Below are 18658 nucleotides of genomic sequence, written 5' to 3'. Positions count from 1 at the left end.
TGCATTAAATGTCTTCTTCAATCATTCTCTGATTTTTTTTAAGATTTATTATGTATACAACATTCTGTCTGCATATATGCATATATGCCCACACGCCAGAAGAGGGAGCCGGATATCATTACAGATGGTTGTGAGCCATCATATGGTTGCTGGGAATTGAACTCAGGACCTCTAGAAGAGCAGGCAGTGCTCTTAGCCGCTGAGCCATCTCTCCAGCCCTCTACCTGATTCTTGATACAAGGTCTCTCGCTGAACCTGGAGCTCACCAAGTCAGCAAGACCAGCCTGACCAGCCAGGTCCAGGATTACAGCATGGGCCATCACCACATCTGGCTGGGGATCTGAACTCAGGTCTCCAAGCATGCATGGAAGGCACTTTATTAGGCCATCTCCCTGGCACAGGACCAGAACTTCTTATTCAGAATGTCTTCAGAAAGTCCTTGGGGGACTGAAGAGATGGCTCAGAGGTTAAGAGCATTGACTGCTCTTCCAAAGGTCCTGAATTCAATTCCCAGCAACCACATGGTGGCTCACAACCATCTATAATGGGGTCTGGTGCCCTCTTCTGGCCTGCAGGCATACACACAGACAGAATATTGTATACATAATAAACAAATAGCCAGGCAGTGGTGGTGCAGGCCTTTAATCCCAGCACTCGGGAGGCAGAGGCAGGCGGATCTCTGTGAGTTCGAGACCAGCCTGGTCTACAAGTGCTAGTTCCAGGACAGGAACCAAAAGCTGCGGAGAAACCCTGTCTGGAAAATCCAAAAAATAAAATAAAAAATAAATATTAAAAAAAAAAGAAAGTCCTTGGGGTCTTTCAATTAACGGACGTAAGCTTTTATGATAATTTAAAATCTCTTAGTCAGGTTCACAGCAGAGTTGCGGACTGCTGCCTGGGTAGACTAACATGTTAAAAGGCCTTTACGGTTCTTGAAAGAAATCCCAGATGCTTTCCTACACACTACAGTAGCCCTATTGAAGAAGGAAGCTGTGATTACCTCCTATCTAGTTTCTCTTGCAGTCACAAACACAATAGGACACAAGAGCCATGGTGTTTCCTTTGCTAAAGAATGTCTGTGGCTGTTAGAATGAAGCCAGGAAGACTGAAAAGATGACTCTCAGAAATACATTTGAAGATACACATATTTAGCCAGGCATGGTAGCGCATGTCTGAAATCCCAGGACTAGATACGCAGAGGCAAAACAGGAGCATCTGTTGCAGATTCAAGGCCACCCTGGTTTAGTTCCAGGCCAGAGCTACAAACTGTAAAATAAATTTCATAAAAGCAAGCCTATTTGTGTTTTAAATTCAATTTGTGTGATGTGGGATGAGAACATTTATGTGGAGGTCAGAGTTGTTTTGGGAGTTGGTTCTTTTCTACCAGAGGCTCCCTTGAATCGTTTATCTTGAGCAGTAAGCATTTCCACTGAGCCATCTTATTCTTTTTTTGAGAAGGGTCTCACTTTGTAGCTCAAGCTTGCCTGCCACTCAAGATCCTTCTGTCTCAGCCTCCCAAGTGTTAAGATCATAGACTTGCATTATCATTCCTAGTTTGCGAGGGAGTGTTGTACAAGAAAAGCTCAGTCCAAAAACTTAGAGGCCTGCAGATAGAGTTCAATAATAGAACGCTTACAGGGTATGAGAAGTCTTGGACTTGGAGGTCAGATACAGGGGATGTACGCCTGTCATTGCAGGGCCTGGGAGGCAGGGACAGGAGAATAAAAAGGCAACCCTTGCCCACATCAAGATGCATTCTGGATCCCTTGGTTTGTTGTACCAACGTTTACTTATTGGTTTTTCAAGACAGGATTTTTCTGTAGCTTTGGAGCCTGTCCTGGAACTCACTCTTGTAGACCAAATTGGCTGAGATCCACCTGCCTCTGAAGTGCTGGGATTAAAAGCATGCACCACCACCACCCGGCCATTTTTATTATTTTTTTTGTATTTAGGTTTTTTTCCAGACAGGGTTTCTCTGTGTAGCCCTTGCCATCTTGGAACTCTCTGTAGACCAGGCTGGCCTCAAACTCACTGAGATCTACCTGATCTGTCTCCCAAATGTTGGGATTGAGAGTGTAGCACCACCACCCAGTTCTTTGGAGTGGCTTTTTTTTTTTTTATTAAAGTCAAAGAAAACACAAGAAGCAGTTTCTTCCGGTGATATAGAAGAGGTTAAGGGGAGCTGGCTTTGCTGGGGAGCATACTGCTGAGTGGCCACACATATACCCTCACTGTAGGCATTAACTTGGAGCTTGCATCCTCCTGCCTCCATGCCTGAGTGCTGGGCTTATATAGGTGGATACCATCACACTTGGTTTCATTGTCGTTTTTGGCAATGGAACCCAGGAGCCTTACCTTGTATTAGGAAAGCTTTCTACCAACTGAGCTGTACTTTAATACTGACAGCCTACCCTGCTTTACTCATGCCCAGACTTTCCCACTCTGTGAAGAAATGCTGCCTGTAGGGCCTCTTCCCAATCTACAAAGGCCGTGGGTGTCTGGGAAACAGAAAAAACTAATCTAACAAAATTTTTCTTGGAAAGCAGTTTGTCTCCAAGCCATAATTTTGCCATCTGTGCTTAAAAGTTAGTTCTCAATGTTGTCTGACAGGATTTCACCTATGCCCTTATGTTCTATCAATCAAACTACATGTCCAGCCCTTCTGTGCTTTTCAAAGTGCTTCCTGCCTTCAAGATTTCTGACATCATTGCTGATGTCACCAATCTTATCACTGTCTCGCAGCTGTATCCATAAACCTTGATGGGGAAACTTTCTGTATTTCAACAAGTTTCTGTTATTTCAAAGTTTCTTTCTGTATTTCAATAAGTCCTAGTGTCTCTTCAAACTGTCAGCAACGAATTATTTTTCCTGGAGAAGGAAAAAACCCAGATCTAGAAAACCTATTAGGTTTGCTTTCCCATGTGGGTATGTATTAAATACTTATAATTACTGTGTGATATGCATATGCTGGTACTTTTTATAAATGTTACCATTTATGGTGTCCCTAAAAACTTGAAAGCTTTTTTTTTTGATATGGCATCTTTCCAGGTGATCAAACACTGGATTCTTTATCAGTTTCTTTATAAAAAAAATATGCCAGCACTCAGAAACTTCACCTCTCAAAGCTATTTCAGTCATGTATCCACCCCCCACTTACATTTAAACTATGACCCAGCTAAACGTGAACTTCACATTTGTAGAAGTCACATTAAACTTAAGCCTCATCAAATTTGAAGAAAAACAAACTTAGATTGTTAGCTACCTGTCACTGTAATAACATTCAAGTTGTAACTTTAAGGGAAGAGACATTTTAGCTCAAGGTTTCAGAATCAGTTTATCATGGCCAGGAAGGCCAAAGAGCTGCTCATAGCTGGAGCATAAGGCTGCTTGCTGACATTAGGGCAGAACAGAGAGATGAAGCAAGGTACTTTAGCTGCTCTTCCAGAGAACCTAGGTTCAGTTCCCAGCACCTGCTTTTCACTGAAAGGCAGGTATTGGAAGGGTCACAGCTTAGGTAAAAGGTCTAAAAGCAAAATGCCAACACAAAATGCACCTAAGCTAGCAAGACTAAACCTAAGCCCCAGCATAATCAGCTTCTGTAGTATCAGAGTGCAGTTTAGACATGCAATGTAAAACAATGGTCCACAACTCACTCTTCCAGACATCCTGGGTTCAATTCCCAGCACCCACATGGCAGTTTCACAACTGTCTGCAACTCAATGGATCTGACTCCCTCAGACATATATACAGGCCAAACACCAAGATAAATTTTAAATTTACAAGTAAGAACTTCCATCACTGTAGGTGTTTCAGAAACTTTCATGAAAAGATGAAGATATTATTTATTTATTTAGGTTTTTCGAGACAGGGTTTCTTTGTGGCTTTGGAGCCTGTCCTGGAACTAGCTCTGTAGACCAGGCTGGTCTCGAACTCACAGAGATCCGCCTGCCTCTGCCTCCCGAGTGCTGGGATTAAAGGCGTGCGCCACCAGCGCCCGGCTAAGATGAAGATATTAAATGACAAATATGAGGGTTTTGTGAACTGGGAATTAAAAGCCTAGAAAAGAATACTCCAGGGGTTCAGAGATAGTTCAGCTGTTAGGAGTCCAGGGAACCCAAGTTTGACTCCCAGCACCCATGATGGCTCAACTGTGACTCCAATACTGGGGGATCCACCCTCCTCTGGCCTCCAGTGGCACTGTATGCATAGTGAAAACACCCATACAAATAAAACCCATGTTTTTTAAATTAAAAGAAAATAAACTGGGTGTTGGCGATGCACACCTTTAACCCCAGTACTTGGGAGGCAAGAGTCAGGCGGATCTCCAAGTTTGAGGCCAGCCTGGTCTACAAGAGCTAGTTCAGGATAGGCTCCCAATGCTACATAGAAACCCTGTCTCAAAAACCTTAACCAGTAAACTAGAAAACAGATGAATAGAAAATATCCAAAATAATGTTCAAATAAAGATAGGGGAGAAAAGCTAATGACAGCATCAGGTTACTTTCTGTATCATTTTTGGGGTGTTGGGATTTAAGCTGCTTGTCATCATCACCTGACTCATCCTTTTGACAAGAAAATACATCATAGTTGGGCAAAGTGACACATGCTTTTAATCCCAGCACAGGGACAGGTAGATCTGAATTTGAGCCCAGCCTGACCTACATAGTGAGCTCCTCAAATGTATAGGGGCTACAGAGACGCGTCTCAAATGAAAAACAAACCAAAAACTAAGATGGTAGCCTTGGAGATTTATCACATTCCTACAGCCTCCCAGAAGAAACAAAACTAGGTGAGCTGGTGGTGGCGGCACATAACCTTAATCCCAGGCAGAGAGAGGCAAATCTTTGAGTTTGAGGTCAGCCTTGTCTAGAGCTAGTTCCAGGACATACTCCAAAGCTAGAGAAATCCTGTCTTAAAAAAAACAAATTTCCACTGGTAGCCACTAACTAAATAGTACACTGTATTTAAACATATATGGTGGGTATTCGTTAGTGTTCCATCTCTTGCTCAACACTTATGAGCATTCGTTTTGGTTTCTAGAGGACTGCAAACGAGCAGATTCCTGTTTTAAGAAAGCCTTTTTCTTATGCCTTTGTAGTTTGCCATTAGCTGGATGCAAAATGTTAAAATCCAGGCGTGGTGGTTGGTAGTGGTACACGCCTTTAATTCAGGGCTGCAGAAATAGTTTGGCAGATAGGAATGCTTACTGTTCCTTCCATGAATGGACTCAGGTTAAACTTCCAGCACTCAGTGTCTAAAAAACTTATCTGTGTGTTCCTAAGCCCTCAACCTCCTGGCCTCTATGGGTAGAAAGCATACAGGACACACACCAACAATAGATGCAGAAAAAGCCACCAACATTCAAGAAATGGGAGGAAAAAACCCCCAATCCTCAGGATTTTGCTTTTTCTCTCTTTTACACCTCAGTCAGTCACCACCCTCTATCTTGCCTATCTTTTTGAGGTTCAGGAAAATAATCTGAGAACTAGATCATTCCTAGATAGGAAACAAACCACACTACTAGGCTAGTATGGTCAAAAGCAGATGAAAAACTTAAGTTCGGAGTTTATCTGCAGACCTCCCTCAGTTTTCATGTACACTTATATTGCCACCAGCTGGAGAATGAGAAAAAGGAGTGACAACCACTTCCTACCGCTCCTCTAAAATGGCTGCAAGGTTTTCCAATTTAGAATGGGGGGAGGCATCCTATAGTAAGCCAGAGTATTCTTACTCCTAAGAAATTAGTGCATGCCTGCCCTGCTAGCACCAAAACATACACCACCATTGTCTGGCTTTCTTTTTGCTTTTCAGGTAAGGGTTTGTGTAGCCCTTGGCTGCCCTGGAACTTATTCTGTATAGGATAGTCTCAAACTCAAGATTTGCCTGCTTCTGCCTCCTGTTCCTCTTTGACTACCAGTTTTACCATTTGTTTCCCTCCCCTGAAGTACCTCCAGTTCTAAGTTATTAATTTTTCTTTTTCCTAGGAATGCCAGCAGAGCCAAGGGCTCCCCTCCCGAGAGCAAAAGAACCCACCAAACTGATCCACATTATACAAATCCAGTGTGTATAGCATCCTAATTATTTTCTACACAGGGTAAATACTTTAACCTTTAAAACATTTGAGGGCCACACCACATACCCAATCCGAAAGGTTCTAAGAGCAGAGGGCCTTTGAGTTTGTTCAAGACAAGTAGCTCTGCCTGATCTTAAAAAAAAGCCAATGGTGAGGGCAGGGTATTAAAAAAACAGGATGGATGATGGACCACTGAGGTAAGTTTTACATCCCATTCTAAACACACACAGGCCAAGGGCCACTGTACTTCTAAATATATTGGAGGGAGCACCTTTCCTTTAGCTACACAAGCTTCCAGTCAGGTTCTCTCTACAGGATCTATACAGTGGCCTTGCGGTTTTCCAAGGGTTCTGTAAGACTTGGTATTTTTTTTTGTTTTGAACAGGAGTTTTAGCCCTGTCTAACCTGGAACTCAAAAACTGTGATTAAAATTACATATCACACAAGGTCTTGTATGGCTTTACTTTACTGCCATTTCAGCAATGATCCACGTGTTTCTCACCAATTGTCCAGTACACCCACCATCTGAGGTGCAAATGCAGCGTCTTCAACAAACCTTCCAGTTCAGAAACTGCTGTGCTTCCTCCCCTCAAACTAATTTCCACTTTTTGTAGTCAGGATTCTTGAAAACAGTAGAACACAGCTCAAATCCCCACTAGTCAGAATCTGGCTGAATAGCAGAGTTGGTCTTGCTGAGCTCTTAAGCATCATTCCAAAAGGAACATTTAGGAAGGTACAAATCTGGCACCAGAGTTTAGGACTTTTAATTTGTCCTAAAGTCACTGAAGCAAAAAAACAAAACAAAAAAACCATGATAAACATTCTTTTACAACCCCCAACGCAAAAAGAAAAAAAGACTGTAGGAAAAAAAACTTCTGGAAATGTCCTTAAAAGGCTCTGTCATTTTTAACAGGTAACAGTGTAAAACCCCAGAGTCCTTTCTTTAAAATGAATCGGGAAAGATTGGGATGGAAGGAATTATTCAAACTTCGTCTTCTTTCCTTGTGGCTTGAAGTCTCCCCCTCCTCCTCCTCCTCCTCTGCCACCTCGGAAGCCTCCTCGACCTATTGGAAGGCAAAACATCATGAAGAATGCATAATACTTGGAATTGACCTTCCCACAAGGATGGTTAGGACACAAAGTTAGGAATCAGAGGTCCAACTTACCTCCAAAGCCTCCCCGGCCTCCTCTGCCGCCAAATCCGCCTCTTCCTCCTCTGCCACCGCCTCGTCCTCCGAAACCTCCTCTGCCTCCTCCTCGGCCACCAAAACCACCCTCACCCTTAGGTTTGGCCCAGTCCAAAGTAACTTTGTTTCCATCAATTTCTCCATCTTCCATGGCCTCCTTGGCAGCTTTGGCATCTTCCTCACTATTGAAATCTACAAAACCAAACCTAAAATAGAATAAAAACCAGACATTTTAAAGTAAGCACATTCATACACACCAGAACCAAGTCATTCATACATAATTATACAAAAAGCACTTTTATTGGAGGTCAAGAAAGACACAAATGTGATAAATTCTGATTGGTCTGAATTTAGATCTCAGAATGTCTCACACGATAGCCAAATATACCTCTGTAAAAACAGAAGCTAAGAGCTAGTTCTGTGAATTCTCTCTTCTTCTCTTGCGAATCCATAATCTGCCACCAGTAGACAGAAAGGAGCTCAATGAGAAGACACCGAAGAGCCACTGTCCATGAATACAAAGAAAAGCAGCATAATGCCCTACCCTTTAGAGGAACCTGTTTCCCGATCTGTGACGATTCTTGCACGAACAGAGCCCTCAAATGATTCTTTTAAGGTCTCCTCAGTGGTATCTTCAGAAAGACCTTTGACAAACAGAGTTTTGGATGGCTCTAGAAGAGAAAAATGATGTTTGTTTTACAGGGTTTGACTATGTAGTCTTGGCTGGACTAGAACTCTGATCTATTCATTCTGCCTTGACTGCTAGGATTAAAGTCACATACTACCACATTCAGCTGAAGTAGATTCTTAATGACAGTGACTTTGTATGTAAAATGTATATACAATACTTGTTTTTAATCAGAAAAAAAAAGCAACTAATTACAAGTAAAGGTAAAGAGACTACACTGGATTTGACACATCAACCTCAAGAGAACCAGAGGCAATCAAATCCACAAGTTGCTGCTTTGAGCTGACATGACACAGCTGGATCAGAACTTGACTATCTAGAGGAATTTTCTTGAGATTTCATCAATTATTTCTCAGGTAATCAGTCATCATATCCAGTTGTCATTTACTCAGCAGCAACTTAAAGCAACCAGCCCCACATTAGCTCAGAAAATTGCCACCCAAACCCAGCTATACCATGCCAAGGGTACTTACGACTTCTTGCATTAGCTGATCCCCTGGGTCCTTGTAATTCCAGCCTGATTGTTCTGCCCTCGATTTCCATTTTATTACAGGAGCTTAAAGCTTCTTTAGCATCTTCAAATGAAGCAAATTCTATAAATGCATACCTGAGGATTGAAAAGTCTATACTCAGAATAAAGCTTACAAACACATGGCACCAGCACCAATACTATTACTATCAACATTTATTGTCACTTGCATAGCTAAAAAGGATAGTGTTTTTGGTTTACTCTTATTAGCTGTGTAAAGAATATGTCCAGCTTACATCTAGCAACATTAAAAATAATAATTTTACCCTTTAGATTTGCCTTGTTGGTTCTGGGGCACTTTGATAAAAGTTGCTTTCTCAAATACCTCCTGAAGAGTTTCTTCTGTTGCACTGTAGGAAAGGTTACTTAAAACCAAAGTTTTTGATTCACCTGCAAGTACAAAGATGTTATTAACAAGGCATGTTATGTCTGTAAATTAAAGCACTCAGACAAGAAGGCCACGGTGGGCAACTACCCCACAAAAGAATGCTAAATGAAAACATTGATACTTCAACCATAGGCCCTATATCATATAATCCTAAGAATCAACACACTTGACTCAAAAGTGAGCATCCACCATACACAGTAATGCCTTCCTTGATTGCTCCTTTCATTTTCAGTCTAACTAGATGACTGAAATGATGTTGTCCTAGAATATTATTTCTAAAATATAGTTTAAGTCATTTCAAATAAGACACACCTAACAAGGAAAGCAGTAATTGCCTTCTCTGAAATTAATTTAAATTGTAATTTAACATCTCTCATTCATGATACTAAGCATTATGAACAAAAAGTGAATCAATTCTGGCTAACCATAAAGTTCTTAAAGTATGAAAACAAGTGACTTCCATCCCTAATGTAGAATGAACCCCTTTAACTTACCACTCCAAGTGCTATTCTTTCCAGGTCTTTCTTGCCTTTGTTGTCCTTTCTCCCCAGTGTAGTAGAGTGAAACAGACCGCCCATCAATTTCTGTCCCCTGCTTCTCTTCAAGGTTTTTCTGTGCATCAGCTTCAGACTTAAATTCAATGTAAGCAATCCTACAATTTTGATAAACAGAGTACCAATAGCTCTAAGATCAAAAAACCACCTTATGTCAAAGAGTCACATAGTACTATGTTTAACTGCCCAGAACCACATTCTTCTCATAAAATATGATGTTACCAGGAGCCTGAGGCAACAGATATTGATTTGGATGTAAGGCCAGCATGTAATAGCGATCACAGCTTCTAAAGCAATCAGCTCGTCTTGATGCCATACTCCTGACCTCAGCATCTTAGGTGGTGGAGGCTAGAGAACCTGGCTACAAACTAAGTCTGAGATCAACATGTACTGCATGTAGCCCTGTTTTGGGGAAGATGTAGGGCTGGAGAGATGGCTCAGTGGTTAAGAGCACTGGCTACTCTTCCATAGGTTCCAAGTTTAATTTCCAGCAACCATATGATGTCTCACAACCACCTGTAATGAGATCTGGTGCCCTCTTCTGGCATTTGGGCAGAACACTGCATACATAATCAACTTTTTAAAAAGGAGAGGGACACTAAACTACCAACTCAAACACTTATTGATGAGTAAAAGTTTATCATTTAGATACAAACATACCCTTTACACCTCCCATCTTGGGTAACCATTCTGATCTCCACAGCATCTTCAAATGTTTCTTTTAAATCATCCTCAGTGATGTTGAATGAAAGGTTTTTTGCTAAAAGTGTTCTTGCAGCTCGAACTAGAATTTAAAAAAAAAAATCCAAGCACATCATTTAACAAGTCACTAGAGAATAAAACAAAAAGCTCCTATAAAGGACAAGGCTCATACTAAGAAATAAGGGACAGGGCTGGAGAGATGGCTCAGAGGTTAAGAGCATTGCCTGCTCTTCCAAAGGTCCTGAGTTCAATTCCCGGCAACCACATGGTGGCTCTGTAATGAGGTCTGGTGCCCTCTTCTGGCCTGCACACATACACACAGACAGAATATTGTATACATAACAAATAAATAAAAAAAAATATTTAAAAAAAAAAAAGAAAGAAGGGACAGAGAGATGGCTAAGAATACTTTGCACAAAGAGGAGCCATGTTTAATCCTTAACACTCATACACTAGGCACACATGTCGTCTACACATATACAAACTTGCAGGTGTGTGGGGGGAACCATCCCACCCAACACATTTAACATGTACAAATACAGAAAAAAACAAAGGCACAAATTTAGGAGTCTGATATAATTAATGATCTGAAATTACAAATCTAAATACTTTTTGAGCAATCACATTAACAAAGCTAGAACAATATCTGAGTTGTTATTAGCCTGTCAAAATGCAAATTCACTAAAAACATTGTATATAGTTTCCTGGTGGTTATGTATATTTTAAGGTTCCATCCCTAAGATATTTCATCACAAACATGGATTATGATAACCAGTGACATTGTCTTTATGCAGTAAGTTCATGAACTGGATAAACTACAAAATGAGTTCATAGCCACCTTCCCAAATGTTTAAAGGGAGTGAGGATATGTAGCACAGGGTTAATGAGTGCTTGCCTAGTATGCAGAGGGCCCAAGTTCAGTTTCCAGAACTGTTAATTAAAGAGAAAACAAACACTTCAAATTCCTAATTCTAAAATATAAAATCCTTTGAGTATCATTAATTCATTCTAAGAGATAGTTCACTTATAATTCTTTTTATTGTTTAAGCATGATGCAAGCTGAGATCACAGCATGAAAACACATGTTCAGAGGACAACTCTGGAGCTTTCTCTCCTACTTTGTGGTGCTTCTAGAGACGATCAAAATCGGGTCAAGCTTCACAGTAAGCAGTTTTACTCAAAAGTTATCCATTCTGTCAGCTAACACTACAATTTCCTGAGTAAGACAATCCCTGCTGAGTGTAACACACTACTATTAAAATCAGCCTGGTTTGCCTAGTGAGCCTTAGAATTGTCAGTGCCACACAGGTAAGACTCAGAAAACCTAAAATTATACTCCCTTTTGAATTCATAAATTTTAGCAGTCGAAGGCAGCCCCACACCCCAAGAACTTGTCATGTCAGCCTTCTCACCACGAACCTCACCTGTATCAATCCTATAGGGTTTTAAGGGAGAATGGGCAAAGCCTACCTACCAGACCCTTTTCTTTTACATACCTTTCTTACTATCTCTTCCTTTTGGTTTTTCTAGTTTAATTTCATTGCCAAACACTTTTAAACCAGTGAGTTCCAAAGCCTTTTCTTGGTCTTCAGCAGACTCAAAGTCCACATAGCCAAATTTCCTTGAAGATGAAAAGGACAAAATTACAGGCTTGAGAGTGAACATCTGCCACAGAATCAAGTCTATGTACCAAGATGACAGCAGACCCAGATTTCTTCATTTACTGCACTGTTAGCTGGAAAAGGAACCCGCTCTAAAAGCATTCAGTATGACTATAAAGGTCCAAAATGCCATTTTTTTTTGTTTTTCGAGACAGGAGTTTCTCTGTGGTTTTGGAGCCTGTCCTGGTACTAGCTCTTGTAGACCAGGCTGGCCTCAAACTCCCAGAGATCCGCCTGCCTCTGCCTCCCGAGTGCTGGGATTAAAGGTGTGCGCCACCACCACCTGGCTAGTCCAGAATGCCAATTTTTAAACTTGCTGTTACCTGACATAACCAGAAGTCAGACATTGAAACTTTAAATCTGTGGGTTCTGATTTGATGACTTAGTTCTTTAATGGCTAATCTTCATTAAAGTAATTATACATCTTCATGTTTAACAGTATCTGCTAATCCACACATACAATAAAAAACTTACCTATTTGTACCAGTTCTGACATCCACAACAGCAAGATCATTTTTAGCAAAAAGTTCACTGATGGCATCTTTTAATTCTGCAACAGACTTGTTTGGATTAAGGTTTCCAATGAAGAGATTGTAAGGTGTTGTTGATTCCGAGCCTACACAGAAAAAACTTAGTTCTCTTATAAGATCACTACACATAAACTTCAGCATAAAATTTTTATGAAGCACATCAGCATACATAGTGAATCTCAACACCAGGTTTCAGTATTAAGTCCCTTTGTCATTCATCACTTGTGCTATTGCTACTTTTATCTCCTTTCAAACTCCCCAATTTTGTAGGTTACCTTCCACCACTTTCTGTTTCTTGGCTTCGGGGACTTCTTTCTGCTTGGTCATTTCCTTCTTCCTTTTTCCAGGTGCTACTTTAACAGGCTCTGGATAAGATTTTTAGTGTCAATCATGAGTAAGCAGACAGCTAAAGCAATTCCATTAAACATTAATGAGGTTCACTTTAGAACTTAATTTGATTACCTTCCTCCTCTTCTTCATCTTCATCATCCTCTTCTTCATCTTCTTCCTCCTCTTCATCATCATCCTCATCATCTTCATCATCCTCATCATCCTCTTCAGCCACAGCCTTGGTTTTCACAGGAACAACTTTTGCAGGAGCTTTCTTTCCTTTAGCAGGTGTGATCTCCATAGCTTCTTCCTCAGAGTCTAAAAGAAAGATGGCTCAGCAAAGACAGCCAACCTTGGTAACATGAATCCCTCACACTTAAAAGAGTCTTAGAAAGGAAATGAAATCCTGACAACATGCTCAGTTATATTACAGAAAGAACTATGAGCAAAAAATAAATAAATAAAAAATGTGACTATCTAATCTAACCATAAAGTGATCAGGGAAAGTACACTATATTGTTAGCAAAACCTAGGTCTTAACTATCCTGCAACCTGAAATCTACTTACCATCATCTTCTTCTTCATCATCATCATCTTCCTCATCATCTTCCTCATCTTCATCCTCTGAGGCAGGAGCAGCAGCAGCTACTTTTGCTGGCTTCCCTCCTTTCACTACTGGTGGTTCAAATTCATCCTCTTCCTCATCATCTTCATCCTCATCACTGTCATCTTCTTCATCGTCATCATCGTCTTCATCTTCATCACTCTCTTCCTTCTGCGCATTCTTACCATTCTTTGCGCCCTTGGCTGGTGTGACAGCTCCCTTTTTACCAGAGGCTGCTACCAATGCTTTTCCTTGTGCGATTCCCTTCTTACCAGGTGTTGCAACTGCTTTGGCTGGTGTAACTGCCTTCTTGGCTGGTGTGGCTGCTGCCTTTTTACCTGGGGTAACAGCAGCTTTCTTAGCTGGTGTGGGAACTGCAACCTTTTTTGTTTGTGAAACAACTACCTTCTTTGCTGGAGTTGTAGCCTTCTTGCCTTTTTTCTGAGGGATGACAACCTTAAATGCAAACAAATCATTAGCATTTTCCTTTATCCAATGCTATGTTAATATATTGCCACTAACTTTGAGTTCAAGAACCCTGGCATTAGTGTTAAGTCCTGGAGTCAAACGACTACAGATATGGCACAGCAGTTAAGAAGTACTTGTTACTCTAGTAGGACTCAAGGTCAGTTCTCAGCATGCACCCACATGATGGCTCTAAATTCAATTCCAGGGGATCCAAGAGCATTCTTCTATGCCGAGGGCACTAGGCATGCTTAGTACAATTACACACACACAGACACACCAATAAACTAACAGAAAAATAAATCTTAAACCCTGGAGTCAGGGTATATGGCTTTCTATATGCTCATAGTTGCAGATGCTTATCAGACAAACACCCAAGTTTAAGAAACCCTCACAAACAAGACCGGCTTTTAATTCCACCCCCACACCTCAGCCTAACTACTAGAGCTACAAAGTATTTTTACTTTCATTTAAAAAAGTTCTACCCAAACCACACTGTTGATTACTAGTATACCTCCTCTAAACAAGAAATCTGAGCATGATCATTATATAGCCCCAACTTAACTCAAATTCAAGAATATCCCTACTTCTGCCTCCTGAATGATGGGATTAATTAAATTACCATGTCTTTAAATGAACCAACAAGTAAGAGCGCTAATGAGTACCAGATCTATCAAACTGGTAGCACTCCATCTATATCAGATGTACTTTAAACATTCATTGGCTTATATAGCTTACACAAAAGGTGATAAGGGACAGAACTTAAAAACATTCATGATGGAATATTGGCAATGATAAATAGTGCTTGAAGAATTAAAAGATTACACTCACATCTAACGTGTTCAGTTTAGTTTATTGAAATACAGAAAAAATATACCCATACACATAGGAATAGAACAAATATGGTGCCACCTGAACTATGAGACCCTTATTCTCATCTAAATCAAAGTTCTGGGTTTCTTAATAAATAATCTGTCATAAGCTGCATGCAGTGGCTAATGACTATTCAGTAGACTGAGGTCAGCCTGGTCTACAGATTGAATTCTAGAACTGCCAGGGTCATAGGGCGACCCGGATTCAAAACAAAAATGGGAATTTTGTGACATAATGTCCTTCCAAAACGCATGAAGCCATGCAATTGTAGCCTGAAGAAAAATAAGTTGGAAAAATTCTGTCTTCCAAAAAAGGAGGGAAAATAACCTGTTAGGAAATCTATTTATTACAGCACATGAAGCCTGACTAGTGAAATGGACATCCCTCCCAAATCGTCTATTTAAATCCTCTATTTAAATTATCAATGGCACTAAAGTACTTGTCACTCAATCACTAACTGCATACTACAATACTGTATTTCTGATAAACATTTAATTCCTTCGGTTTCACTGCTTAAGCTTATCCACCTGCCCCTGCCTCCCAGTATGCCGGAATTAAGGCGCCAGCACAGCCCATCATATCTTAAGCATTTAATGACTTTTCAATTAGCTGTATACCTCCTCTTCTCCACTGCTGTCATCTTCTTCATCTTCTGACATTTCTTCATCCTCACTATCTTCTTCCACTTCCTTTGGGGGAGGAGCCATTTTCTTGGATTCACCGTGGGTTTTGCCGGCCTACAAGTGGACACAAAATCATGCCTCTGCCCCATTTTGGGCTTTGTCATTATCTTCTTTTCTGCACAAGCAGAAAAGACATCCTTTTGACAATGTATGACAATATAGCATATTTTGCTCAGAACCACCTATAATTTCTTTCCTTTTCAGATAGCTGAAATCTCTACCATTAATTACCAACGCATTTTACTAGTCCTTGTCTTTTATGTTCTAGCACCTTCGCCTGAATTCGACTTAGGGATAGCCCTCTCCACTAATTGCTTGGGCAGGGGGTATCTTCCAAGTCCCTTTTTAGAAGAAGCACCTCTCTAAGAGATCTACTTCCGACTTTCTCGTGTTGGTGGCGGGCCACGTGGGGGGACCAAGCAGGCCACCACGCGCTCCCTCTGGAGTCCACCACGTGCTGGTCGGCCCGTCATGGACAGATCGGGGATGGCTAGGTTCCCCACGTAGGTCAATCCCCCAGACCCCCCTTACCAGTGTACCGACACAGCCCGACCCCGAGGCGCGCGACACACGCCGAGCGCCAAAACCCACGTGGCGGGCCGCGCACCGGAGCACGTGCGCCAGGAGGCGGGGCCCAGGGAGCGCCGGTCGCACGAGTTTGGTCCCATCTCCAACCGGCAGCCCTGGCGCCTTCTCCACGCTCGGCGGCTCCGATCTCAGTTCCCCCCCCCAACTCCCACCGCGAGACATACACGCGGCGACCCCCGCCGCACTCCACAGCCGCCTCCCGCAACCCGCCTCGGCCCTTCTCACCATCAAGTCAGGAGGCTAAACGCCGCGAGACCTCCCGCTAGTCGCGCGAGACTTCCCCCCAGCATGGCGCCCTCGAACGCGCCCGGGATTGCGCTCAGGCCCTCCTCCCCTCCGCGGAGCGCGCGCGCGCGCCCTTAGGCAGCAGGCCTAGCGGCCCGTGTCCGCGCGCGCAGGGCCTCTCACCTTTGCGAGCTTCACCATGGTGGCGGATGACGGCGGCGGCGCAGTGAGCAGCTCAGAAGAGCCCGGGAGAACCGACGCGAACTCGACGGCAGCGGCGGGCACTGAAGACACGGGAGCACGTACGACTGACTGCCAGCTACAGCTAGCGTCTGAGGCAAAAGACTGAGCCTGCTCAGTAATCGCCTCTGGAAAGGCGACGACGGTGTCCTCGTGACCCCGCCTCCGCCAACCAGAGCCCGCGCCCGTTCCCCGAGCCAACCGCGAGCCTTTAAGCCAGGCCGGAGCGGGGCGGGACTACGGCGTCTGTGGGCGGGGCTTGGGCGGGCGGGGCCTGACGGCAGCGCCCTGAGGGCGGGACTTATTTTGCGCTAGGCGGACGTTGACTGGTTGGCGTGCGGGTCCGTTTAGCTGCCCGCTCTAGCCGCGCCTGCGCCGTAGGAAGCGCCGAGTTTGGTATTGCTTGCGTGAGGGATGTGGGGGTGGCGACATGGCCGGGATGCTCTCATGTGCTCGAACGCTACGGGCACCCCTAGGCTCGCGTGGCCGGGGGTGTTCCGCGGGGGTTTCCCCCGTGCTGCGGAAGCCAGCAACCCACGGTGGACGTCGCTGTGGCCTAAAGGGTTCGCCGTGCGTCCCTGCCGAGGAGCCGGAGAGCGCCGGAAGTCCAGGGCCTAGAGCCCACTTGGGCCAGCTCGCAGTCCTCGGCCTGCCCTCAGTGGAGCCGAGCACATCCCCTTGGCTATAGTGGTGTGCCTAGGGCCACCGTTCTCCTGAGCTCCTAATAAAGGCTGCGTGTGTGTCTGTGTGTGTGCGTGCGTGCACGCGTGTGTGCAGTGCACAAACAGCACACTTAATGTCTAATCTCGCGCGGTAGGTAGGTTTACCTCCTATTGGGACAGGCTCGGAGAGGTGACTTCCTGGTGTGTGGTGCCCGGCCTGTGACCACTCACGGGTTCCCCCAATGGCGGGAAGGACAGAGTTAGTTCTCTTGGGTTGCTTAAGTGGATTGCCCCGTGTGTGGGACCTTGGTTCCAAGCGTGGCATACTGGAGTGTTTTATTCTAGGGTGTTTTCTGGACATCTAAAACCTAACTTGCTACAGAGTCAGTGTTCCATCATCTGACAATCTTGGTTGAAAATCACCTGTGGAGATTTTGCCCGGCGTGTTGAAGCAGGCTCTCAGTTGCTCTTGCTGTCCTGGAGCTCACTGTGTAGACAGGCTAACCTCGACCTGCCTCACGTGTGCTGAGGTTAAATGAATGGCCACCACCCCTCGGGAGGTTTTAAGGCAAGCGGCATGTGGTTGGGTCTCAAGCTTTCTTTCTGAGCACAGGTCTTTGGAGATAAGTAGGAGTAGTTATTAGGTGACTAAGGCCTTCCCAGCTCAACTCCACACAAGTGCTCTACGGTCAGGGCATGGGGTGGAGACCAGCGCTGTGGTGTGGGGGCTTTGTCTTTAAAGAGAGACCGGTGTCACTAAGCATTGCAGCTCGGATGAAAAGGGATGCTGACAAGATTGGGAACCAAGGAGTACCACAAAGCCACCGTAAGCGTTGACGTTTACAGCCCTGCTCCAGGGAAAGGTTTTGCTGTGATCCAGCTAGATGAAACAAGGTCTCATCAATCTCGTTCAAGAGATTGATTGGGAGGGAAGAATCCAGGAAGGTGGCTGCCTCTGCCATGGTGGGAAAAGGCTGTCTCAGCTGAACAGGTACAGGGCTTCTTAGGGGCGGTGTTTTTTCAACGTGGAAATTGGTCGGATTTCAGTCCCTGAGCTTGGCTGGATTTTGTGCTCAGGAACTGGTTGGTTTTCATGCTGAGTTCGTGAGGGCCAGAGTGTGTTTCTTTGACTCTGGCTTCAGGGCCAAGGTAGGTTTCTTTCACTGGCCCTTTAATTTTTTTTAAAAAAAAATTTTTGGGGGGGAGGGGGTTTCTAGACAGTGTTTCTCTGTAGCTTTGGTGCCGGTCCCAGAACTAGCTCTTAGAGACCAGGCTGGCCTCGAACTCCCAGAGATCTGCCTGCCTCTGCCTCCTGAGTGCTGGGATTAAAGGCATGCGCCACCACCGCCCGGCTTTCACTGGCCCTTTAATCTTGAGTTCTATGGTATGGAGCCAAGAGAGACTCCTGGTAGAGGGACGGGAAGAATGATGTGAGCCAAGACCCTGGGTATTTCCAAGAAGAGCAAGCTAAAGCCACTTGAGACAGATGAGCTCTGAGTGTGAAATGATAGGAAGATCCCAGCAACACTGGCATGGCGCCTCTTCTTTGATCCCATCTGTCTATATGGGGTCTTCCTCAGCCCTCTATTGTAAAGTGCCACTAGGAGACTCACTAAGTAACACGCAGGTATTATCTCTTATTAGTATTTTTCTTGGCCATTTATTTTTTTGAAAAT

General features: G+C 43.6%; 1 protein-coding gene and 3 non-coding genes across 4 annotated transcripts; all 4 read right to left on the bottom strand.

The window, feature by feature from the left end:
• Window positions 1-6821: 6821 nt before the first annotated feature.
• Window positions 6822-16437, bottom strand: Ncl (nucleolin). The gene is made up of 14 exons (XM_041649925.1): window positions 16264-16437; window positions 15202-15321; window positions 13210-13702; window positions 12775-12960; window positions 12588-12677; window positions 12257-12398; window positions 11618-11742; window positions 10080-10203; window positions 9360-9517; window positions 8744-8867; window positions 8422-8555; window positions 7805-7931; window positions 7240-7466; window positions 6822-7137 (listed from the first exon to the last, which is right to left on the bottom strand). The coding sequence occupies exons 1-14, from the start codon at window positions 16279-16281 to the stop codon at window positions 7052-7054; spliced, it is 2154 nt and encodes a 717-aa protein (XP_041505859.1). The 5' UTR covers window positions 16282-16437; the 3' UTR covers window positions 6822-7051.
• LOC121447717 lies at window positions 7621-7753 on the bottom strand. Its single transcript, XR_005974241.1, has one exon. It is a non-coding gene; the product is annotated as a small nucleolar RNA SNORA75 (small nucleolar RNA).
• On the bottom strand, window positions 8245-8324 carry LOC121447721. Its single transcript, XR_005974245.1, has one exon. It is a non-coding gene; the product is annotated as a small nucleolar RNA SNORD20 (small nucleolar RNA).
• LOC121447719 lies at window positions 12468-12541 on the bottom strand. The gene has a single exon (XR_005974243.1). It is a non-coding gene; the product is annotated as a small nucleolar RNA SNORD82 (small nucleolar RNA).
• Window positions 16438-18658: the final 2221 nt, after the last annotated feature.

Source organism: Microtus oregoni, unplaced genomic scaffold, assembly GCF_018167655.1.
Source record: "Microtus oregoni isolate MIOR12 unplaced genomic scaffold, Mior012 000004F_ref0000308, whole genome shotgun sequence".
Taxonomy (NCBI): Eukaryota; Metazoa; Chordata; class Mammalia; order Rodentia; family Cricetidae; genus Microtus; species Microtus oregoni.
This window is presented reverse-complemented; position numbering and strand designations above follow the sequence as displayed.